Genomic DNA, 26,914 nt, shown 5'->3' with positions numbered 1-26,914 from the left:
CATTGATGATTCTGATCATTAGTTAAGAATTCCCCCAAGTTGAATCTCATTGTGTCAGTCAAATTATGGCACTATTTCCCCCCGTTTCCCCCCCATATCTTTATATACCACCTCTTTATGCAGCCCCTACTGTATCTGATAACAACTCATTTTAACTCCAGTTTCTTTTAGACCCCCTGCTCTAAAGTCACACTTTCTTTTTAGTGGCCAAGTTTTTGAAGCCTGTCAGGGGTCCGCTGCCTATTGATCATTGACTTCATACCTGCAGGGTGTTGATATACACCGTCAGCACAGAGGACCGAGGGTATCAGCTCCCGTCATGTAGTTATCCCCTGGCTTTACTACAAACACCTGAGGAGACTTCTCCCCGTGTGGGCCCAAATGAGTTGCTATCACTACAACACTAGAAAGTTGCAACCATCTTTGCATTTTCAAGAGCAAAATCTTTGTTGTGCTGTACAAACTTTATTTTTTTTGTATTTTTGATGTTACTTAGTATTTGGATGTTGTAAGTTACCCATTTCAAATCTTTCAATACTCTCTGTATTTTCCTTGACAAGCAAGTGTGACACCATTCATTCATTGTCTCACAAATCACAATATTGTTCTCAATAATCACAATAACACACTTTTGCCAAATCATGCAGCACAAGTTCCAAATGGCCCCTATCTGAAGCCCAGACAGTACCAGTACCATAGAAAAGCCAGCAATGTCACCTCTTCAGGTACTCTGGATTGTTCTACTACAACTGCCACAAGAAAGCATACAGTTTTGGTAAACTGAAATATTAAAATAAACAGTGCTGCAACAAGGAATTGATAAAATCAATAAAAATAGAGTATTAAAAGTGTTGGCAACAAATTTCATTGTTGATTGGTTGTGTCGTGCGACTATTACATCACTCACAAAGTCACAGAGCTGTTTGAGTTGAGCGCGGAGCGGAGGTACAGGAGAAACCGTTGTTTTGAACCATGTCAGAGGCAGAGAAACTGATAAGACAAAAGTCGTCCAAGGTCTGGGAGCAATTCACGGTCAACAAATCAATAAAGTGTGTTAGCTGCAAGCTACGTAAAAATGACATGACATGGCATGGGAGCACCACAGTTATGATTCAGCACCTGAAACGTGAACATGTTGGAGTCCTTGATGAGGAGGAAGGGAGATCAACAGCAGGGGAACCCCGTGGACACACCGGAGGCAGAGCAAGTTTGCTTTCGGCGCCCATGTTCACAGATCTGTCCGTTCATTCCGGGCACAATCGTTTCGGCGTCTTGTCTATTTTTTCCACGAACTAAACTGTCAAGCTAGGCAGGACGTCAGACACGGGAACGGCATAGAGCATCTGGTCAACTATCAAAATAAAGCAAATTTCAAATAAAACACCCTGACTTATTAAAAGCTCATTACTATAACCGCCCAAAGACATGGACATACATGTACAATTATCATGAACACATTACGGTATGAAATGATGACGTTATAAACTTATCCATGATAAAAATCAGCTCTTTACATGATAATAAAGGTGGAGAGGAGCAGAATTGCTTGTTGACCGGCTTCTGGTGTGAACAGCCAGGCACCTGCTCACAAGAGAAATGACGCTTGGCGGCGCTTCTGCCTCTGGTGTGTGGTGGTAAGTCACTACAGAATCCTATGTTTATCCCGTTTTGAAGTGATGAAACCTAACATCCCCCTGGAAGCTCATCTGGTGCTGGTGTTTGCTAGTTATCCATCTAGACAAGGAAGTTAACAGAACTAACGTTAGCATTAGTTAGCATTGCAATTTCCCTTGGCGGAACGTCCAAAAGGGATTAATAAAGTAATCTGTCTGTCTGTCTGTCTGTCTGAGCTCATTAATGACAGCGGTTGAGCAGGTGTGGTATAGTTTGGAAGACTAAAGGCCCATTTTTATTGACTCGCCTTTTTTGGCCCATTAATTTTTCAGTCTGTATTTATATTGTGCTCTGTGCCATATTGGTTAATGTTGACACAGATATATTTGTGTGTGTTGTACTTCTTATTTGATTTTAAAAGTTCTTGTATCGCACTTAGTCAGCTTAAGCTGTGTCTAAATATGGTGTATAAATAAACTATACTTGCACTTACTACAATGATGGTAATAATTTAATGAATAAGCTTCAAGTGTTAATTTTCTGAAATAAGGTGCAAAGAAATACTGCACCAGCTTCCTGTAATAATCTTCAGCTCCTGCTGAAAATCAATACTCATGATCCCATGGACAAATTAAGAACAGTATTACAACCTTCTTAGGCAAAGGCAAGGCAAATTTATTTGTATAGCACCATTCATACACAGGGTAATTCATAGTGCTTTACCCCAGTTCAAAACTGTTTTTAGCTTAAATCTTGTGTTTTTGCACTTGTGTAAAATATAAATAATATAAATATAATATAAATACTAATATGTAAAGCATACATGTGTACGTTTTCTGTGTTAGTCCATTAAGTTGTTTTTTTTAAATGAATACTTTACCAGCACAGGGATGTTCAAGGAGCAACCTGTTTGTGCACTTTCTGAGGATTTTCTACACTGTCAATGCACTGTCACTTCTGTGTTTGAATAAAGTGTTGGAAATTAATGCTTTTTTGTGTTTTGTATCCGATTCATCGATTAATCAAAAAAATTAATTGACAGATTAATCGATTATTAAATCGTTAGTTGCAGCCCTAGAAAAACAAAACATCACAAACCCATGAGCTTTAGAAGAAACACTAATATACAGTTAAAAAAAAGTATGAAACTAGAAAAGTAGTTTGACCAAACTCTTACAGATGTGACCATTAAAATGTAGAACATGATTCCAACCCACCTTCGACTAGGAAAAAAACCCAGTATAAAATGATTTAGCTATAGTGTTTTTACAAGTTCAAACTATGGAATAAGACTTTTTTGTCACTTGGAGTCACAGAGGGGCAGCTGAGTTTGCTCTCTATTAATCTTACATTATTTCATTTTATTTCAGGTTCTGGGAGAATAATTGGATTATGGAAGAATTACTGGATCTCATATTATTATAACAACACTCATATACAGAAAGGTGTGTGTGTGTGTGGGGTGGGGGTGGGGGGGCTGGCTTCCTGTAATGTATTATATTAATATAAAAGATTTATGCTACAAGGTTTCTGGGTCAAAGCTATAAAAAAAACACTCAACCTAACACATCAGCATGAAACTTTTGTTGACTGACAACATTGAATACTCCTGAGTCATTAAAACAACAAACACATACACACATTATAGATATATAGATATAGATAGATATATATATACATATATATATACACACACATATATATACACATATATATATACACACACATATATATACATACACATATATACATATATATACACACATATATATGTGTGTGTATATACATACATACACATATATACATATATATGTGTGTATATACATACATACACACACATATATATATGTGTGTATATACATACACTGATGATACTACACAAGGTAGATTGCTTCAAGTTCATGCAAATACACGCACGCACACTGCCACCTCCATAGCTAAGCAGATAAAGGATTAGTGTTTGATCCTGTTTGAGCCACGCTCTTTGGATGTGCTGACTTTCATTGCACATGCACACACACACACACACACACACACACACACACACACACACACACACACACACACACACACACACACACACACACACACACACCTGGAGCCAGCACAGACCATGGCTTAGTCCTGATATATTTAAGGAAACACACAAATCATTCAACCCTGTGACACACACACACACACACACACACACACACACGTAGGCGCACAAAGGAGGACATGGAAATATTGGACTGTCCCTTCCTGCACAAAAATAGCAAAATTAGTCATCTCAGCACGAGTCCCCCCGCAAAAAACACATGCTTACATTCAGTCATAATAACCTCTAGTGGCCAAATGAAGTATGACACTTGTCCACCAAAGAAGAAGTCTGGTGATTATAGTATGGTCCACAGAGGGAGCAGGTTGGGATGGATGGAGACATCTAAACTTCAGCACTGATGATAATTCACCAACTAGCAACTCCAAATCATTTTGTAAACATGATAACTATGACCAAATTCACAATGTTGCCCTGACACAAACAGAGTGTGTCCTTTATGAACTCAGAGTCTTGGACGAAACCTCATTGAGTTGCCTTGTGCCTATTACAGCAGTGGGTTTAAGAAGAGACAAAAAACGGAGCAAATGTGCTGAAAGGTACTGTGTTTGGCTCTGGGTTGCAACTTGCCTTTAAGGAAAAAAGGCGGCTCCAGAGGCTACACTAGCTGAGAACTACTGCCCTAGTCCCTATCTTCCCCATGCATGGAACTTGGTGAAGTACTACCTCAGTACACACACATCATTATCACCTGGATTAACAGTGTTGAGATAATCAAACCACAAACATCCAGAGATTTCTTTTGTTGTGTGAGATGCACTGTGTTTTCTAACTGCAGTACATGTTTGATTGGAGCTGTTTTCTCAATCTGCCTGTGCTTCCATGAGCGCTCTGGTCTCCCAAGACAGAGTCTGACTGAGTGAGCTCGGAAAGTGACACTGAAAACCATCTCGTGCACAGACAGCTGTCAGTCAAGCACTGACTGACCAAAGGCCAGCTGAAGTTCTTTGTGAGTTGCTTTGCTGACTAATGATGTCCTGCATGGAAAAAAGGAAAATTGTAGTATTCTGTCCCATTACATGTACTTGTGTACTGTGGAATTAGGACATGAGAAGAGAGAGGGAGACAGGTAGTAAGATGGGATGGACAGACAGGCACACCAACCCTCCTCCCCCTCCTCCTCCTCCTCCTCATCTTCTCATTGACTGAGCTGCCTGCCAAGCATGCAAGGTAATTTACTCCACGGGAAAAGAATCAGGAGGTAGCGGATATCAAATTGCTTCTTCAGCTTAAAATCTTCTTTTAATCATTTTTTCTTCCTCCGGTGTGCATCAGAGGGATGAACTCTCCCACATTACAATTATCATTTTTTGTAATGCGACAGATCTTCCCTGACAGGACGACAAGGAAGCACAGTTTCTAATTCCCTCATTTAGGTTTTCCTTTGAAATAGCCAACTTACTATTTTAGATTTCAATCCATCTTTCAATTGATTGCAAAAAGGTGGACTTTTTTTATTTTCTTAATACTTAATTCCTTTGCCTTATCATGTGGTTTCATGAGACAAGAAGAATTTTTCAAGGCAAAACAAAAGAGCGTTTCTATTAAAACAGTAGACGAGAATACAGGGATGGGAGGAGGGAAGGAGCTGACAGGCTGAGCAGAGTTGAGACAGTGCTTCTCTACATGCAGCTTTAAAGACAAACAAATGAAACCCCCCCACCCCATGTAATAACCTAATCGCAATTATAACGGCAACCACACAGGAGAGTCACATGGAGCTGAATAGCAATTAGTACAATGTGTCAGCTTGAAAAACAGCGCTAAAGGTGAAAACTTTTTTTTTCTGTTTCCAAAGCAACATCCTCACTGATCTCCAATAAGGCTCAGCTGCCATATAAACAGAAATAATTACAGTTCACAGCAGGACATAGCAGCCATATGCCAAACAGCAAAGAAGATTCATGTTCAAGCTGGTCAGGAACAGACAATCATAAAAGGCACAGATGCAGTATATTCTAAAGCAGTGCTACATGTGAGGAAGGGCCGTGCGATGCGGTAAAATATTGTTTCACAGTTGTTCCAAGGCAGGATCGTGAATACAATTTTAAGAATGTGGTTTTTTTTTTAAGACACAAGATTAAGCAGGCTTTGACAGCTGGATAGTTGTGCAAGTTCGAATATCAGCTGACCAGCAACGTACAACAATATTTGTGTATTATATGTACAACTAGTACTGTTAGTATGCAGTTTGAGTTTTGAGTTGACGCCTTTGATCACAGCATTTGGATCAGGTTGTAGTAAAATCCCATGAAAAAAGCGTTCGTATTATTATCTATAAAAACACAGTAAAATTAAATGCAAGCGAGTGGGCCCGGTCAATATTTGGTGGGCGGCAATCATGATGAAATTAAAGTTATAATGCTTACATGTCTGCTGACATTCCAGATTTAAAGCAAGTGCAATTCTGTGATCGTTATTTCCTGTTAGTGGTCAACTGCAGTGCTCAGTTTGTTTCAAATTCATTCTGCGTCTGTTTTATCTAAATGATGAAAACCATTTTTATGGGCACGGACAGCTCGATCTGAATTGTCACAGCTGCTGACAAGTGCAGAGGCCGGCTAGTTAGTTTGCCTGTCGACTACCACCCCAGGCAGGGCCGAAGAGCTTGTACCCACATCAGTAAATCATCCTGAAATCCGTGGCGAGTAAAAATATCAGCTGGGGTCCACAAACAGCAGGACGAACAATGATTAGCTCTGCCTCCGCTGTCTGACCCAACAGGATGTCTGTAAAGTCAACATTTAGCTTGTGCCACCTTCTGCAGCTTCACCATCATTCCACTCACATGCATCATCCACTCTCCCTCTGGGCCAGGCAAAAATGATTGAAGGGGAAGAACCTTTTATTGGCAGTATACAATTTAATGGCAACGCACAACATAGAGTACATGTGCTCTCCTTTTCTAAAGCCTGGGTCAGCACCCAGGTGAGTCGTAGGAGATTTGATTAGGGTTAATTTGCAGAATTTCTTCCACACACTGTTTCAAGATTTATCTCTGCAGTATACATTTGAGCCCACTGAAGGAGTTTATAGGTTTTCCATCACACTGCCAAATTCTGCAGCCAGCCATAAGAAACGGATGGTCGGCTACATTAAAAAAAAAGGGAAAAAGACCCACACAACAACTAATATGGTGGATTTGGTTTAATAAATATTTAATATGTAAATATTTTCATAATAACATTGAATAAAGTGTTGACTTCTTCTGTCAAGACAATATAAAGTGATGAAGAATGGCCCTAAAAATGGTCACAAACTCTAATTCACAACAGCGCACAAAAGTTTCTCCTCTCAAAGCAGAGAATTGGGTTGCAAGGGTTTGTCATTTTTAAAAAAAAAAAGTGGGTCCCCACTAAAAAAAGGACTGGGGAGCACTGGTAAAAGCACATCAATTATATGACATTATGAGCAAAATAATTCACATCTGCAGGTCCGACCCATTCAGTTGATTGAAATGCCTCCAGTTATCCAGCTACTGGAATTATACTTGCACTCCATCTTCAGTTTCTAATTTGAATGCACTGCATGCAATTACAAACAGTATGAGCACTTCCATTAGTGACTTAAATCTTCTGACAAAAACATCATGATCTCATGAAAACACATCACAGTGCCGATCTGGAGTGTAGAGAACAGATCCCAACAGCTCCATGCAATATCTATATGTCTATAATGAAATGACTTGGAATATCAAGCGTCATCGACATGAAATGTTGGCATATTTACTCTGCAAGCAGAATTCTACACATCAATACCTGCTGCAAGACCAAAACACAATTTTCTTATGTGCAAGAACTTTTTCCCATTTTCACACATAGAGAAAGTAGACAGGAAATCCAAGGAGAGTGAGGAAGGAATGCTACATGAGACAGCAGCAGAATATGACTAAGAATTAAGTCTTTTGAATTAGTAGTTTTATCTCTGTTGCAGCTTAAATGGGTCCCCTTCATGACCTCCAATTTTGTGTAGGCAACTGTCATTTTGGAAAGACACAAAAGTTTCAAATTAATGAGTGTGAAAGGACACTAAAAAGGAAGAGCTATTCTTAAAAGGCTGGTGCGTGTGGGGGGGAGGGGGCTATCTGTGGTGTGTATGCCATGAGAGTGCATTATAAAACAAAGACCTTAATATAACACTGGAGCGTATGAATTTTTGAGAGAGACAATTAACCTAGAGGCCTTTTACCTCCATCAAATGTTTTAACCTGAATAAATATACTAAAACTGTACTGTAGCTGTGTGCTGATTTTATGTTGGGTTTTTTTTTTTGGGGGGGGGGGGGGGGGGGGTTTAAAGCCAGGCTCAAAAGGCCCCTATTTTCTCGACAAGAGAGACTTGTATAGCCTGAGAGCTACAATCAGACTTTCTAATCAACCACACAAAAGTTTGCCCGGCTCCAGCTCAGGGTCAGCTACCTTAGAGTTCACTATGATGGCTTTCTTCGTTCAGATGCTCATGAAAGACCCCAAGGCTCTCTTAACAAACTGCTTAAAAGACTTATGACAATATCCAAGTTGAATGCTGGTATTAGTTTTTTTTTTCGGGGCTAGTCACAATACAGGTGCCACGAGAAAGGCTTTAGTCAGCATTCAGTCAGGTGTCAAATGACGGCGCTGTAGAAATGGGAATGCATCGGCTTGGCTGTGTTTGGAATTCAGGGTCATCGGGGTTGGGTTTGGGTTTGGGTAAAGGAATAAATCTAACATCTCCTCTTAGCCTCTCCAGGTAACGAGTGTCACTGTTGCATGTGCCCCAGGCAAAATGTTTGACCATATCAGTAGCCTAAATAAAAGTTACTTGATCAAAGCAAGCGCCTTCGACTGATATTTGCTTTAATAGCAACAGTGTTCTGTCAGAGTTTAGAACCTCTGATGTCAGACGAAGTAAAGTTGCTATGTGTAACTATGCAGGGGGCGGGGCTTATGCGAAAGGTTTCTTGAACGGAACAGAATAGGCGAGTGAAAGTGGTAATTTGCAGCCAAGCGATCGGCGTTTCCAATCCCTGACACGTACCGTACAAGGACTGGTTGGAACTCCTCTATCGACAATATACATGGAGGAATAAAACCTTGTCGCCGTCTGTGACATCGTTCAGTCAGTGTTGAGTTGGGAACAAAATCCTGCAACTAAAAATACATTCGAAACACCGTAACTGACCTCCAAGCTGCTTTTACTACACCTCCCAAAGATTGCACACAGGGACAAGATGCGACACCTGGCGCTGTTTTGACATCATCAGTCACTTCCAGGATTAAACTGAACCAGGACTTTTGTATTGTCACCACAAAGGGATCCTAATTAACTTCAGCACACGTTCTGTGGTGTTGGCACACTTTTTTTAATCGAGCACCACATAATGCAGTATTAAAGGGACGAGCTTGTTTCAGAAAATTGAGGTTTCTCTTATTATTAAGGGAGAATGTGAGGAATGTTAAGGATGTATGTGAAGAATAATGTTAGATTTCAACCGATTCTTCCTGTGAGCTTTTAGCCTTCAGTTTTCTCTACCTCCTTTGTACATGTTGCAAAAACCAGATCCCTTTGAAAAAACAATGATGACTATAATTTGTACCGATAATGTAATGGACCCCCAAGGACAAAAACCCGGCAATGTTCTCAGCAGATAACCAGTAATTGCATGTGAAACGCTTGTGTGTATCAACTGCTTGTAAGATGTTCTCCTATTAATTTATACATATGGTGTAAATGACCATTGCACCTACATACGTGTGTTCAAGCGTAAAGCCTGCAAACACTCCCTCAGTCCGAGGAAGTCAGTGAAGTGTGAGATAGTACATTAATATGTTGTTGTTTTGTTAATTAAGATCTCCACCGAGAGAGAGAGAGAGAGAGAGAGAGAGAGAGAGAGAGAGAGAGAGATTCATAGGTTTTCACAGCAAAAAAAAAAAGGAAAGTGCAGTTTTATTTTATTTTCTGATAGGTTTCTTTTTCTTTCAAAGAGCACCTGTCTCCCTCTTCTCCTGGTCAAATCTTCTCTAAAGCAACACCTAAGCTTCTCCAAAACAGTCATCCTGTCAGGAAAATACAGTGCTTTCAGCAAACGGTGATTTTTTTTTTCCTCCTCTGCATTTTTCTCATCACTTGTGCATTATAATTGAGCTGCAGTTGGCAACCATTATCCAAACTATGTTTTTGACACTACACCAATAAAATTATGATTAGACAGCTCTCTTCCATGATTTTTCGTCAGTAACTACAAATATAATCAGTGTTCAGTCTAGTTAACATTCCGGTGGTTTGGTGTTGTTTTCAACGGACCCTGAACTCAATCTGGAAGGACATGGATTACACCTACCGCCTAGCGCTAGTCTGAAAACAGGCACCAAGACATCAAACAGAAGACCTCAGAAGACCTGAGAACCTCAGCAACAGTCCAGGTACATGTGGACTACAGGTCAACTGCAGAAAGCCATAGGTCCTAAAGGAAAAACACTAAACACAGTAACCCAGTTATTCCAAGCATCAAACCACTGCAGGATGTACAGGAGTTCATATACCTGGGAAGGAAGGTGACAACAGGTGGTGACTGTCTGATCCTAGCATTGAGGTCTTGTGGACAGACTGATCAAGCCTTTGCTATCCTCAAACCCATCTGGAGATCTGTCAGTGTCAGCATCCTCACTAATGTGCATGCTCCTGTGTGACTCAGAGAGCTCAAGACCAGTTCTTGAAAGAAAACTGGAGGTTTTCCAGAGCAAGAGCCTGAGGCATATCCTTAGGATCTTTTGGCCAAACCCCATCTCAAATGATCTTCAGAGCAGGACAGGATTAGAGTCAAGAGAAAGAATAAGAGAGTGTCACAATAGAGTGTGAATACCCTACACCAGGCCATCGCATCACACTCAGGTCAGGTTGGGCTCAGGTAAAATATTTAGAGATGAGTTTTACGTCAGGCTCAGACAGGGTCACTCAGCCACGACACTTTAATATAAAAAACAATAAATAGAAATGACAGATTTACTGTGTCCTGTTGGGTTACAACCTGAACACAACACATGAGGATATTTATTAGAGTTCAGGTGGTGAATGTTCACGGAGCCTTGCAAAGCATGGATGACGTCAAACAAAACTTGTCACAAGAGTTTACATCTACTTATAATAGAAAAGTATGACGGATGACATTAAGTCATTTGGATGTAGCTAGCAGGTAGTTCTGTAAAATGCAGAATCTGAAACTTCTTGGACTCTCAATGGATGTGGCACTGAGAGAGCAGGAATCAGTTACTGGAAGACCATTTTCAACTGGCTCAGGTGAGTTTATGATTAAAAAGAGTGGAATGAGAGATTGCTAGTCTTTTCTGGTTTTCGGTTATATTGTTACCATGACAACCAAGTCCGAAACCCTACCCAGACCATAGCAATGATATTGTCACATCAAAGCAACCACTTTTGGGTGGTGGTAACGGAAGCGGTCGGTATGGGAATGTTTGTGTGTTCGGTCTGCATTCATAAATTTTTCATGTGTTTTGTACATCTATGCATTTTGTTTCAGTGAAGCATCTGCAGTCTTTCAATGCATGCATGCATGCGTGTGTGTGTGTGTGTGTGTGTGTGTGTGTGTGTGTGTGTGTGTGTGTGTGTGTGTGTGTGTGTGTGTGTGTGTGTGTTTTGGCTCTGGCTGGTAATAGGCCCCTCTGTACTACCCCCCAGCTCCATCTCTCCTGCCAATAGCTAATTGATTTGGCTCCATCCTGCCTGCTCTACTTACTGAAGTAGTTAATTAACTTAACTTTTAATTCATTTCCACACAGCACGGGTAAAACATAAAGCAGACACCGGCTGCTCACCACCACTCACCCTTTTTTTGTCTAACAGAGCATACAAAGCTGGGACTCCCACAGCTCGTAAACTGGCCTGAAGGGTTTGAGAAGTTCCTCCTCTGATTCTTCCAGCAACTGGACAACTTTCCCTGGCTTCACGCCACGACTCCATCCAGCTTTACATATTATTGTTCTGTTTAGTTAATGCTCACTAACCCTGACTTTGCCCTATTTTCTCTCTTCAGCGGGTTCTCACTTAAATACATGTCAATTATGATTTTAATTGGCACAAAAGACAAAATTAGCATTTTACATCTGCATGTGGTTGACGAGGTGCTTGATTAATAGCAATTACTCGGCAATTACTTCTCCAGGTGCTGAGATTCATGGCTCTCAAAAGTCATTTTCCAGCCCAAACTCTCCTAGCACAAAAGCTCCTCACACCTACTTGCATTTTTTAGCAGTTTAACAATGAAGAACAGGGCGTGAAAAAAGCAAACTGGCAACGCAACACACAGCACACAAGGAATAAAATGTCGCATTCCAAGACAAATGACAGAAAATGACAACGTGCCATTGATCCTTTTATGATGCCGATGGCACGGTTCGCTAGGGTGTGTACACCACTGTAATACATTTGCTAATGCACTTATATTTCTGCAGTCATGTGGTGAAAGTCCTGTAAATAGAAGACGTGTCAATATTGTCCTTCAGGTTTTAATCACAACCTATTTCCTGTCAGGGTAAATCCAGCATAAACTGCAGGTGTGACTGGTATTCTTAATCCATGCTTGTTTACCCAACCTGTACCCAGAATCAGGATTTTAATTTCCACTGTAGGGCACAACAACATGCTGCTATACCTCTGTATAATAATAACAACATATCATTGTCTTGTCTAATTGTCATGTTTAATGTCCAATATTCACATTTGATTTTAGCAGCAGGGTGTGACAGTCACATTGTCTATCTGCCAGCTGATAAACCCAGAAAAATTGACTTCATAAAAGCAGCATCCTGCTTCTACTGGAACCAGTGAGGATGACTTCATCATACAACAAATGTGATCTAAACCCCAACAACGAGCTAACAGATGCTCTCAATCTCAGAAGAACTGCATACTCAGTGACATGGCCTTTAATGCAGTTACAACGTCCTAATAACATGTCATTTGATTTGTTGGCTGTATTACAAATATTGATTAGAAGAGGGGCAATATTGTCTCTTTGATTTATATGACTGCATCTGAGGAACCACAACTTCAGTGGAACATGTATTCTCCTTTCTTAACCTCCACAGATATTTTCACAGGCGCACTCCCACACCAACGAGTGCAGAGCCTGTTCTGATTTCGATCTCAGCGGAGTGCTTGGATTCTGTCTGTTGTCCTGTTATCTTTGATTAAAGCTTTCATGAAACCCGTCAGCCATCTGAGTCCATCAAGTCAGAGCTCCGTAATCTCTGAGATTTTGATTTGGGCATCTCAAAAACTATCCAGAACCGTGTTATTCTGTCTCCTCAGTTGTTTGACTGTCATCGAACACCCTTGAGCCTAAGATGCCCTCAAAACCCAAACTTCAGGCCTGGCAGTTTTACTCGAGGCACCAGAAACATGCTTGCCCAGTTTAACGCTGATTGGATGAATAGTTGCTGATTTGAGTCTCAAACACACACTCTTGCTTTACATGTTACAATTCAACAAACTTAAGTTCAGGTAACATCAGATCAATATGATCTGTCCCAAACAGAACAGAACATGATAACACAGATTCAGGTCTGTCTGATCATTTCAAGATAAAGCAAAAGAAGCTCTGAATGGTCGCTAGACTTTCTATGACTATTTGGGGATGGTGTAATCCCTAAATGGTTTGGTCCAACATCAAGTCAGCGGCTACAGCCAGCAGCTCGTTTATCCCCTCGCCCCGCTGCACACATTTGGTGGCCAAAACTGTCACATTATCAGTCCAAGCCAGAAACCAGGACCCCGGCTCATCACTCACAGTCACACACAAGTCAAGAATGTGATTAAACAATTACTCGCATTAAAATCAAGCAAAAACCTGCAGGGCTGAAAAGTTTACTATTGTTTCTTACAATGGTCAATATGACGCTATTCACTTCTGGACGGTAAAGTCAGTGAATAACAATATTCATCCTCCTGGAAAGAAAAACAAGACCTGGTAAAGTCCTCTCTTTGGTTCAATCACAGCCAGCAAAACAAAATGGAGTTAAGTTTCACGTTGCACTACTTGGAATCTTTGACGAATTTACACCTGCTTTAAAATGTGTCGTACTCATCCAGCTGGATGGACCATATATTCATGTCAAGTGGAAATGGGGTCTTGGCCTGACTCAAGGAATGAGTTTGACTTAATTAAGACACAGAGCACTGGAACAAGCCCACTACTGGTGTATAATTAAATATGTCTAAAACATAGAGTACATAAACTTAATCAAGTTGAGGTCATACAGTATATGAGTGGTGTTGGCTGGGGACCAACCAGCCTCTGTGGGGGGAAAGTAATGAGGCTTTCTGTCGCTGGTGGAGAACGCTATCACCACCTGCTGGACATTTATGTCACTAAACTGACAAACAAGTCTTCCACTTCTCTGTTTATCTATCTTCCTTCCTTATTCTACAGCGAACTCCTGGAGAGGGATGGAGAAACAGAGTGAATACAAGCGAATAAACACACCTCAAGAACCATGCCTTTAGTTACAGGACTGATGTCACAAGAAGGTGTTGAGGCAATGAATGGGCTACTGGCATGTCTGACTTTTTTATACCTTATGACAGCTGATAAATATATGGGTTGACTTTGAGACACACTTTAAAAAGTTCTATCTGTAATTCGTTCGAGAAAGCCACTCAAAGGGCAACTCAACATCTCAGGCCATGTGGCCATCATGCAAAAAAAAAAAGGGAAAAAAAAGCCATTCTGCTGAGGAAGCATGTTTGTCTGGCCTTTGTCAACTGATAGTTGTGCAGCAGTTTGAACGACAGAGGTATGCAGTATTTGAGGCCGATTTTTCAATTTCAAGTGCGCTAAAGGTTGAGAGACCAATGCACGTTTTCACAGTTTGAATCCAAATCAAAAACAAAACAGCCTTCATGAGGAAAACTGTGGTGGATTAGTAAAATAAAATTAGAAATGGCATTTCCAGCAGCAAATGTGATATAAACACTGTCAGCTAAAAGAATTCACACAAGCAATGCTGAAAATTTAAAAAAATTTAAAAAAAAACCTTGACAGCTGAATCTGACATACATTGAAAAATGAAGACCGCTGAATAGAAGAGCAGACAAGGTTGAAAAAAACTTAGAGATGAAATTCCTACATAAGAACATGAAGATTCTCTCTATTCATGTTCCTTCTTGAAAATTATAAAAGAAAGCTGCACGTTGTCCAGACTTACATGGCAGAAAGAGGAAAATGAAGAAAGATCAGGACCTTAACTGAGTAAAAGCGTAGGCATACACAATACTACATTCCTCACTGTACAAGTTCCTAGTGGGCATCATGCTCACATGGTCTAGTATATAAGATCAGTTTTGACTGCAATTTGCTGGAATGAATGACAAATTCAAATCTGTTGTAAACAGCAAAATAACTTTTCAGAGATCTGAACTGATTCTTAAAAAAAATGTAACAAAAAATCAAACACTAACAGTTGACCCAAAGCACGTGAGAAATAAATTATAATTCAGGATAATATTTCAGCAATTTATAATGCAGGGGAATTAGGGAATTGAATTCAGCATGCACCTTCTACTATTGGGCAGCAGAGGGCAGCATCCTTCAGCGATAACCCCACACTCAATTCCATCTGTGGAGCGCTGAACTGAGCGCAAGTGTCCACCTGCCTTTAGAAGTGACTGTTTCTCTTGTCTTTCATGCAACCCTCAAACACCAAATATTCGAGGCAAACTCATCAAGTGATTGTGTAATTTCCTTTTAACAAAAACAGCATTGCGACATTTTAGTGTGCAACTCCCACCTTGAATTTTCTCAATGACCAGAATGACTCGCAGGGTTTTCCACCATTTGGGGTATTTTCTTGACAGAAAAAATTGTGACTAACAGCACACTCATGAAAAACTAATAAATGTGTCATCTTCCGGAATGTATCTAATTAAAAACACACAGAGAAAGGCCTAAAAAAACAACACGTGATTATTGATTTGGCCAGTCATGTGCTATTAGTTAGTGGATAACTGTGTCCTCAGACAAACCGATATGAAGAAATGTATGGTATTGCATCCAAATAGTTTTTGTTTGACACACATTTCCTTTGCTCCGTCTTTGGCCCCTACTTGTGTCAGTTCCAGATATTTGCAAAATTTTAAAAAGACATAACAGAATTTCCTCTTTTTTTTTGGTTGCAGTGCAGGTATTTTGTCTGCACTGCCATTCATCATCGCAACACAAAAGATAAGTTCAAAAAACCTGCAAAAATATATCTAAAAAATTCTTTAAAAAGACCAATGTGCCTCAAAGTTTTGATTGATTTAGGTGCAATTCTTTCTGCCGTCAAGATTATATAAAAACTATGATGGGGGTTCGGGGTTTGCTGAGCTCTCCTGGGTGCAGGTATGCCCTCGTCTTTCTATAGGATATTGAAATCTTAAGGCTGGAACCATCAGAAATGTGTATCATTCTAACCCAGAGGCCATGGACACACAAGGTCATTTTAGGCCGCATTTATTTTTATCTTTTCATGTTGATTCAGTGCAGATTGATTGCAAAATGATGTACTCCCTGACGTGATAATATTGTGACTTGACTAATCCAGTAATTTGCCAATAACACTTGACGGCCTACAGCAAACTAAGAAAGGTCAGAATATTGTGTTTCTCGGAAGGTTTTGAAATCAGTTAGAACCTGAAGGGTTTACTTGATATTATCGCATTTATCACGAAATGGGAGGGTTTTTGACATTTAAATCTTTTACTGGCAACCAATTAAAGTCATTTGCATCTCTTTCTTGTTGCAAATATCGCATACGCACGTGTGTATAGGGAGACTTTTTGACCTGCACTGACATCTGGATCCTCTTTATACACACACACACACACACACACATTTACATCATATCCATTACTGCACACATAGGCATGCATTTAAACCCACACATGCTTAGTGATGTTGTGGTTGTCTCTGTTAAACAAGTTCTGAATTGATATCAGTGCAGTGGCCCTGACAGTTCAATGCTTTGCAACTTCAGAAAACACAAGTCAAGGCTCCATGAAGCAAGAGTGAGGGAGCTATTTGTTTACCCAAAGTTGCCTGTTTCTGGTAATACCGTAAGGAGAAAGTGACCCAACTGATATTGATTGGGGTTTACATTAGAGCCCATAGCCCAGGATGTGCTAACTCCTCCTGCATGATGAGGAACATGCATCAGAGACTTGGCTACTTCTGGTTCGTTCTCTCCTCACCAATGGGGCTAAATAATTTGAACCACTATGGACTTTCCAAAAGTTATAAGACCAAACAAAACAAATTCTAATTGTGTAACAAGTCATGCTGAAAGGGCTGTCTGATGCTCAAAGCTGTCTTGAAACTTCCCAGTGTTGTCAAACCAAGTGGGCAGCAAGCCATTCACACATGTCACTTTGCAGGGGTTATTGAGACACTTTATCTTTAACAATTTACTAATACCTTCAGTCTAGCTAAAGTCTTATGGGGCCATGGTGTCTGGCTTCATTAATGGGGAGAAAAATAAAAAAGAAGAAAGCATTTTTGTTGACTGATGATTAGAACATACCTCTGAGTGCAGGATGAACCTTTTTAAAGGAAAAAACAGGAATTTTCATGCAAATAATATTGCAGTATGGATTATTTATTATTGACTGCCAAGAAATGAATGAGCATTTAACAAACGGGACACGATTCAAACTGAGAAAACGTATTCTTCATTTCATGGAACTCTAAAGCAACATCAGCTTGAAAACACACACAGCTGTTGTGCCAAGATCACAACAACAATGGAAGGGATATAATTTTCGGGTAAACTACTCATCAGTGGTTTTGGGAAAGGAGCTGATATGTAGTGATAGGTTAGCAGCAGTTATCTGTAATAATATCCAAGTCATTTTCTCACAATAATTGAACAACAAAAACACTTAATTCGTAAATTGTTTGCAGTAGCTTCACGTGTCGGGTCTGTACGCACTTATGCAAAGGAAATTCAGGGCACCACAGTGCTCCCGCAGCTAAAATGATTGCATCAAGGTTGTTTGCTTCTTCTGACCTCGGAACAGCATGCAGTATATGTTTTCTTCTCTTGTCATGAAACCTGTGTGGAGAAGGTTGCGTGATGCCCCTTTATTTCCCACTGAGATGATTGAGTCAAGCTTGTAATGTCGACCCATGAGGAATCTGGGCTGGGAGACTCCATGCGTGCTCTGCTTCCCATTGCAACACAAACTGAGTCACTGCACAAAGAAACTGAAACGAAACCGTTTTATTGGTCTTTTGGTAATGAAAGGATGGCTGCTATGATGGGGGTTTGGCAGGCAGGTACTAGCGCTGATATCTGAAGCACCCTGAAGTGCCATGACAGCATGCAAATAGAAAATTCTGTTATTTTTTGCAATCCATTACAGTCTTTTTATGATGTTAAGTTTTTACTTTTAGTGAATAGCAGAAATCTGGGTATGTGGCAACATGAATACAAGACGGAGCCAAGCAGTCAGAAGTCACACAGGTTATAAAGCAGACTGTGGGGCCAGCCGTACCATTCAAAGCAGACTCGAAAATCCCCCAAATTATTTGAAAAAAATTTTATAAAATACAAATAAAATATGAATTAAAAAAATATTATGATTGGACCACCCACCCTTTGCGTTGCTTTAGTCAAACACTGGTCACTGACACTTGAGATGTCAATCAAACAGGACGTTTCACAAAGGAGCCCGTGGGAGACACTTTCTCAAACACAGTTAGTTGAAAGTGTAACGGCACCCACAAAGTTCTCATTTGAGCAGGTCAGAACTGCAAAGAGACGCAGACGAGAAACTGTTTACAACACTTGGCACCAACATCTTCAAAAGATATTTATTTGAATATTTCAGCACTAATCTAAATGTGTGGTTAGGCTCAGCCACAAAAACAAACAGTGACAGAAAGATTATTGTTCCAATAAACACTTGTCATTTGCAGCATTTGTGCAGTGTCAGTGTATTTACACTGGAAGACTTCAGTGCAACTGCAACATCAAATGTGATGAATGATTTGATTTTGAAATGATCACTGGCTTGAGCACGACTGAGGATTATATGCCAGATATATTTTCTATGAACAATTATTTAATAGTCTGTTTATCGCACTTCAATTTAGAGGTGGCAATGTAACGCATTAATTTCTAAACTATGAATGAACCGAAGACTATATAGCATTAAAAAACTGTGGGCAGCTACTCTCAGCCTTAACCCTTGACCCCATATATGGTTTCAGTTTGTTAACTAAGCTGCAAATAATCAGTTGAGGGCAGCAACTATGCCTTTGGTGTATCTAGGACAACCCCTTGGGTCACTGAATACACTCTAGCTTTTGAACAAAGCTACTGGCCCCTGTTGCTACTTGATCTAGCCTGAAACGTGGTAGATCATATTTGACTCATATTTTGCTGTGGCTATTATTCCCTACAGTTTATTCATTTCTTCACATTAAGTCACTGTTACCAAAACCTATTGGATTGAAATATTTTTTCAAGGCCCAAATGATAAGCGATAAGGCTGAATAAAACATATCATTTGATTTTTATTTTTTTTTAACACTTGACAGTCCTATTTTAATTTAGTCCTGTACCTGTTTCCTATATTCGGACAGAGAGGAGCAAAATTAACCAACTAACTTCAGACTAACTAACTACAGGATAAATAAATAAATGATGCACCTCTGTGCAAGGAGGAAATACAAAACCATTATTCATCCCTTCTCTCCCGTGTGTGTGTGTGTGTATACACACACACACACACACACACACACAACACACACACACACACACACACACACACAAACACATATGTGGTCGTCTGCCTTTGTGTCAAACATTCTTTATAGCAGCCCATATACCTGCCTGAGGGGGAGATCCCACTGCCTTTCATCAGCTGCCATTACTCTTCAGGGCCCATTAGTAAGAATTGAGCACCTGTCAGTTTCATCTCTTTTACATTTGTCTTTTATCTTAGAACATCAAGGCAGTAAATAAACACTACTGACTCTTCTGAAGGCTGAATCTGTTTCCAATGTTCAAGTGATGGAAAAGTTGTTTCATTTGATGGATGTTCCTTCATTACGCTGTGGCTACTGAATCAAGTTTTTTCTGCTCTAGGTGAAGTCATATCTTAGTTAGAACTTAATGAGTGGAAAGCCAGAATGGCCCGGAGATAAAAGACAGGGATTGAACAACTCTCCAAATCACAGAGAAAGCCCAAAATGTGTTTCATGTCAACATTTCTGACAAGAGTAAAGGTGACAGTGTGATGACACGGGGGGAGGTGAAGGTGATGAATGGTCAAACAAACCTGTCGAGTCCTTTTTTAAACAAAGCCAAGATATTCTAACCACGAGTGGGCTTTTGTGCCCAACCATAGCAATGAAACTCCATCAAACAATGTTTTCAAGTGAATTTCATTTCAACAGGCTGTGTTGTCAGTCCACTTCAGTTTCTACTCAGATATCTCTGGCTATATGTATCTTATGTATACGCAACCCAGATGAGACTGGGTTGGTAGACGAGGATGAATATTGTACAAATCTTTAATCAATACAGAACAAAAGTCAATAAACTGAAAGGTTTACAAACTGATTTTTATGAATACAACATATCTATAAGTAACATGCGAAACAATATGTTTTTCCAGCTTTTCAACCCCAATTTTAATGTATTTAACATGACAATAACACCTCTTACCCTAAATCACATATTCTATTTGTCTATATTGCCGTACTGCTTCATTGTAAACTACTACATGTAACTGTTTCTCCCTGTTGTTAATTCAAAATTGGGAGGGGTATCCATGTAAACCAGAATGCTTTCTGTTCTGTTTTTAATGAAAATGTTCTTAACGTCGTACAGCGCACGTTCACTGTAACAGTACACAACAGTAGACGGCCTAAAATTACCTCTCGATGCCCCCTGGTAGAAAAAAACCTGCAGAGAAGTAGCAGCAGATCTCCATGTGGATGGTTTTATCACAGCTGCATGCCTCTCATAGTTTGAAATAGATGTTGAGTTCCTTACAGAAAGAACGGAGGGTGGGAAGTACCCGCGGTCTGACATATTTCAATGTCTGACATGGCAGTAAAAATGAATAGCCATGAGGAAAGTACAGTTAATTCTAATTGCTAACAAATTACTTTTGATATCACCCCTTATATACATGGCTCGTTAAAGTGAAAGTTCACGCAAACAATGAAAATTTGGTCATTATCTACTCAGCCTCATGCTGATCGAAGTTCAGGTTAAGATCATTAGCATACAAAGCACTGCTGGAGTTCCACAGGAGAAGGCATTGCAAGTAAATATTCAAACATTAGCAAATTACATTATAAAACAATGAAATGCCTCTATACTTAATATAAAGTCATCTAAGAAGCCTCAACGTGCATAGTTGTTTAGAAAAATCAATACCTCAGGGGAACCATGTTCTTAGCTTCACTAGAAACACAGTGTTTTGGGCAGCATGTACTTGCACATCCAAAATACTGCACTGCCTTACCGTGTGAAACTCAAGCAGTGTTTTGTTTCACCCGACCTTCCATCAACAGGAGGAAGAATTTTTGTTTTTGGGTGAACTATCCCCTTATGAGGGATATTCATCAGGGTTTTGATAAACTGGAAAGGCTCCAGCACATATTTTCTACCTGTACTTGTGTGTCTGTGAATGTTTAGATTTTTGACCAGAGATGTTGGTCTTCAGAGACAACAGTTGAGTGCTGAGGTGTCAGAGACATGATGTGCAGAGAAACGAGTTGCCATAGCGTGCCACCAAACAGCCTATAACTCTCTCTCTCGCTCTCTCTCACACACACACACACACACACACACACACACACACACACGCATACACTGAGCATCTGTTGCACATTTACCCTGTGGTCATGGCCTCGAAGAGCCTCCTTCTCTCTTCTCCCTTTTCTGGTTTGTCTGATCGCCCTTTTCCTCGCCACCTCTTTTTTAGGAAGAGCCCTCTTCTCTCCTTCATGCTTCAAACCTGGATTTGAAATCAGATTAATGACACCACAGGGAGAATGGATTAGAGAAGCCTTCATTTTTCAACTGGTGTCAAGTGTAAATTCTTACAAATCTCTCAAACATATCAAAGAATCTCTGTATGTGTCCGCACATGTTCATCTCTTTTTGCAACAATCCTTCAATCAGTCTCAGACACGGCAGATGTAAAACTGGAGCGCCTCCTCGATGGGTTCAGTGCAGAGGTTTAAGTTGTTTGTTGAGGAAAAAAAAGACTACTAAATTTTAAGTAAAGGCAATTAAGACAGTCTAGACTTCCCTGTGACAATATTGCATTTCATGATCATGTCTACAAGCCAAAGGTGTTAGTGGTTATGTTAGGAATAGTAACTTCGGCTGTGCAATAAAACTGACCACCATTTATTTCCCACAAAATTTTGATATTCTAGCCCCTAACAATGACACCCCCTTCCCCCCCCAAGCTCCTGCAGCGGTCGCTCCTGTTAACTCCATGAACCCAGCCCCCATTTCAGTAAGACAACAGACATTCATTGCAGATATTAGAACAGCACCAGCTGCTTTCAAAGCCAATGTGTGGAGGCACTTATGTGTGTGATGTACAGGCAATCACGTGGTACACAGCAAGTTGTATTTTCAGCCCCATTAGGAAATTCAAATCAAGAAGAAGAGCATCCCAGGAACCTCTGAGTCACACTGCATCACAGTGGACTGTGATAAAATCCTATGCTTACAGATGCCTGCCAATAACCTAGCGCTGTTAAAACCAGGACCATCTAAACTGATCAAACTTTAGAACACAAGAAATCTAATTGATTTTAATCACCCCTCCCTTTCAGAGGCTACTGTTCCTTTTTGATCAGGCTTACAGTACAGTTAGGGCTGCTTAGGCTGGCCCTTAGATATGCTGCTATAGGCTTAGGCTGCTGGGGGATCTCCCATGGTGCACTGGGCTTCTCTCTCCTCCTCCTACAAAAATCATACTCATACATATTACTAGCTCGTCTTCTTCTCCGGAGCCTTCAGGCTCCCCTCATCCCAGATCCCAGGTGCTGCTGGAGGAGGCTGCAGACCTGAAGCGGCTCAAGCTGCCACCCGTAGCTCCACCTGCTCACGTCCCCGTCTGTCCATCAGTCTCTTCCCTTTTTCAGTCTCTTTCTCTCTGTCCCACTCTTTCCTTCTGCATATCTGTCTTCCTCCATTATCTGTCTTTGTCTCTGCCCTGCTCTCCTGCTCTCTTTCCCCCCCAACCGGTAAAAGCAGAAGGCCGTCCCCACTGATCCTGGATCTGCTCCAGGTTCCTGCCTGTTAAAAGGAAGGTTTTCATTGCCGCTGTTGCAGGATGTGCTTGCTGATGGAGAATTGTTGGGTGGAGGTTCATTGAAGGACTGTGGTACTGGACCTGCTCTACTTGGAAAGTGTCATGAGAGAACTTTTGTTGTGATTTGGCGCCATAGAAATAAAATTGACTTGACTTGACTACTGTTGAATTCCGAACAAATACAGTCATGGCAACACGCTCGTGCTCAGTGTGACATTGCCTTTGAATTCCTCTCATGTTGCTGGTTTCATTCACGTGTCCAGCGTCAGGGACATTGTCACAATCAGATTTAAAGGTGTGCAGAACTGTTTTTTCAAACTGAAAAAAGCAAGGAAATCTTGATTTCACAATCCCTTTTTTTGTTTTTGTTTTGCAGAGACAAGCTTTTTTCCTGCATAACATGATGTACTATACTCATAAAGTAGCATAGGATTGAGACCTAAACAGAAACAGCCTAGTGTAACATTTGGTTCCCCAGTGTCAAAGTAAACAGTTTTTTTTTAATTCACCAATTTTAAGTTAAATGCCTGAAATATGGTGTGTGGCTCATAAATGAGCCGACATGAGGTTTCTCTGTTGTGACTCCATGACTCTTGACTCAGGTGAGTCGTCAGAAAATGAATGAAGGAATCTATGTATGGATGGATGAACTCATCAGAAATATTTGCTTAAGAAAGAGGGAAAAATGCACAACAAATGACAAACAATAATAGCAAGCTAGCAGAATACCAAAACCAACCAATTATCTTTTCCTGAACTTGACCAAAGTGTTTTTGTGCCTGATCGTTTTAACAGCAGAATCATGGTTAGTGGTTACACATTGATTTTATTAATCTATTTTAATGTGCTGTGGAAAAAAACAACCCACAAACCCTATATTGCCTTTGGTATGTTATTTGTTTTGTAATCAACTGTGCTCATTTTTTACAGTTCTATTTTGTTTGTTTTGGGTCAGTTTTCAAGAAACATCTTCATGCTAAAAGGAGCTGCTAACTTGTTGATTTAGGAGAAGCTTGAAAATAATAGGCATTCCAGTCAAAAGTCTGGGATTCCTAATCCTCCTCTTAGTATTTCACAATGAATTTGAGCACTAAAAGCAGCTCCTAAATCTATGAAAAGAGATCGTAAAGAGGACTCCTAAATCACAGAGATCAAATCACAAAGATCCGAACATGGATGTTGCCCCAAGTTCAGCCAACTGCAGAAAGGTTAGTACGCTGGGAACCACACTCTCAAGCTCGTAGTTTAAATTATAAACTCTTTAATGTAATTTTGGGATGAATACACACACTGGCTGAAATAATAGCATGACAGTGACATTTAATAGTCGCTGGAGGCTCTCTGCTAACATCTATCATCATTTCCCCTAAAACCCCACACTTAATCCCTCATTTATAAAGCATTGCTCCAGCATTAATACAAATTAGTAGGCAACTCAAACACGACATTTTAAATAAATCAAAACATTCACATACCAAATAATTCCAGCTAGAGATTGATTAGTCACACTTTATAAAGAATGGATTTACCATTTGTGAATTCACAGTTCTTCATGGATCATGGGCCAAGTGTGATTTACTGTTTGATAATCTATTTAACTATGTTAGTGTAAATTTATGCAAGCATGAATCCATGCAAGAAATTATACATGAACAAACAGTTAGTGGGTGTGTTATTAGATCCTTCATAAACTCCAATTAATACTGTAATTCATGATTAATTCAAGTAGTTAGAAAGCATTATAGGCATTTTGAGGACCTTCATAGAATGAGGATGGGCCATGCACTGACTTAGAACATTAAACACAGATTAGCTTATTAATTGAGAATAAAGCATGTATTACTGTGTTTTCAAAGTACATATTCATGTATAAATGGAGGAAAAAATGTGTTAAAATCAAAAATTAAGTTCCTACACTAAAATAATGCTTTGTGGCAGGAGGTTATTAAGTCTTCACAATGGTGGAGCCATTTCAGGCTGCTCCAGGCAAACTGGTGAGTGACTGCACAGAAAATGCTTCACACTCCCCGCTGACAAAATCCCCTGCTGTGTGTATCTGTGAAGCTAAGTATGTGTTAACAGAGTGTTTAGTACAAGTCTGTCAGCAGCTGGTTAAGTTTGTGTCTGTGGGTTAAATGATAGTCTGTCAGTCAATAAAGAACCATCAGCTTGGCATGTTAATGTCCTGCTTCAATTACCATGATAGTGCACTCAGTTGTGGTGAGGTCATCGTCATAACAGGATAATGACATGTTGTCAGACTCAAGAGAAACGGAGGCGTTAACACACTATACATTTTTTTGAAAAACTCTCCTTCAGTGTGGAGCAGTGCAAATTAACCATGAAGTACTGTGTATTTAGCAGCTGCTGATTAAATGCACGGGTCCTGGTTCAGAATTTGTTCCAGCTCTCACCTATGGTCACCAAACATTGGTCATAACCAAAAGAAAACAAAAAAAAAATAAGGAGATTGCTGCAAGCAGCTGAAAAGGGTTTTCTCAGGAGTGGATCTCTGTCTTGTGCTCAGGACACACTGAAGGATATATGGGCATATCTTGGGTCTGTTTTTTAAACCTTGCAAGAAGGCAGAGGGATTCACAAGATCGCAACATTCCATGAGAAACCATTTTCCTTGAGTTTGTGTCCTCACCAAAAGCTGTTCAGCCAGTAAGCCTTCTTTGATGAAATAGGGGCGTGGTTTAGATGCGTTGCCTAAAGAGGCTAGCACAGATGCTGCTATAGGATCAGTTATATCAGACTCAGGGAGAATTTTTCTCTTAGAAAAAAGAGCAAAAACAACAATACAGGAAGCGTCAGCACTTTCAGGGGAATCACAATAGCAACTGCAGTCACAGAGCACCTGCCATACTACTGTTGATGCGCATTAAATGTGACCTCACATCCAGTTCACCCTGAACAACTCATGTCAACCGCATGTCAAAGAACATTTTTTCCATCCAAGCTCATTTGTCCTTCTGCTTTCTTTTTGTTCTCCTCTGTGCAAAGCAGTTCAGCTGAAAGTAATGTTTTGCTGTAATTCTTCACTTTTGTTGTTCAGATACTGGCAGTGACGCTCAGTTATTAGACAGGTTTTCCTGCGCATAGTCATTCATGGTCACAGCAGCAGCACCTGTGAGGAACAACAAAGTTTAGACTCTTATTTTCTTTACGGCTGTTCTTTTGGCTAAAGATCTGAAGCATTCTTTGGCAACAAGCCTCAATTTGTGCAATGAAACATTCATCATAATATTACTTTTTGTGGAGCGTAAGGATCCTTTTGTTGTTGTTCAACTAATTGTTTTTTGGATTCTAAACTAATGAACTCTGCATATTTAAGTGAGATGTTTATATTTTTATTTCAATTCAGCTGTCCATAAAACAAGTTTTCCTCCAATCCAATGACATTCCTGTTTTTTTACAATGATGAGGAATTGCCCAATACTGCCATGTATCAGGGATGTGCAACCAGCTAACACTCTGACTCAAAAACAATTTAATGATACAACTAAAAATATGTGCAATCTCTTTCATGTAATTAGTATAGTTTTCATAATTATACATTAAAATATACTGGATACCTGTCTGACTTTCTAATAATAATAATAATAATAATAATAATGATACATGTTATTTTTAATACCCTTTTTAATCAGAGAACTCAAAGTGCTACAGGTTAAAAACAAAGAAAAGATAAGCTATCAAAAAAAGAAAAAGCAGTGAAAATAATATATAAAACAATGAAAAAGCAGTTAAAATAATATATAAAAACAACTAAAGGGGGCTACAAGCTTTGCTAAAAAGAGTGGTGGATTGTGGCGCCCCCAAGGAATCATTCTCCTCCAATTCACCCCCACCCTTTTTATATTTTCTACCTTTT

At 39.9% G+C, this 26,914-nt stretch overlaps 1 protein-coding gene across 3 annotated transcripts in view; it reads right to left on the bottom strand.

Annotated features, from left to right (window-relative positions):
* Positions 1-26,914, bottom strand: part of ptprt (protein tyrosine phosphatase receptor type T) — a 361,408-nt gene that overhangs the window by 326,971 nt on the left and 7,523 nt on the right. For all 3 annotated transcript variants that reach the window (XM_086200288.1, XM_086200289.1, XM_086200290.1), the window contains exon 4: positions 21,599-21,720. In XM_086200288.1, the coding sequence (XP_086056414.1) occupies positions 21,599-21,720 (122 nt within the window). The remainder of the gene's footprint in view (positions 1-21,598; positions 21,721-26,914) is intronic.

The sequence above is a fragment of the Aulostomus chinensis genome, chromosome 3 (assembly GCF_037954235.1).
Source record: "Aulostomus chinensis isolate RoL2024-O1b breed Wild chromosome 3, RoL_Achi_v1.0, whole genome shotgun sequence".
Lineage (NCBI taxonomy): Eukaryota > Metazoa > Chordata > Actinopteri > Syngnathiformes > Aulostomidae > Aulostomus > Aulostomus chinensis.
The sequence above is the reverse complement of the archived record's forward strand: the minus strand, read 5'-3'. Positions and strand labels throughout refer to the sequence as shown.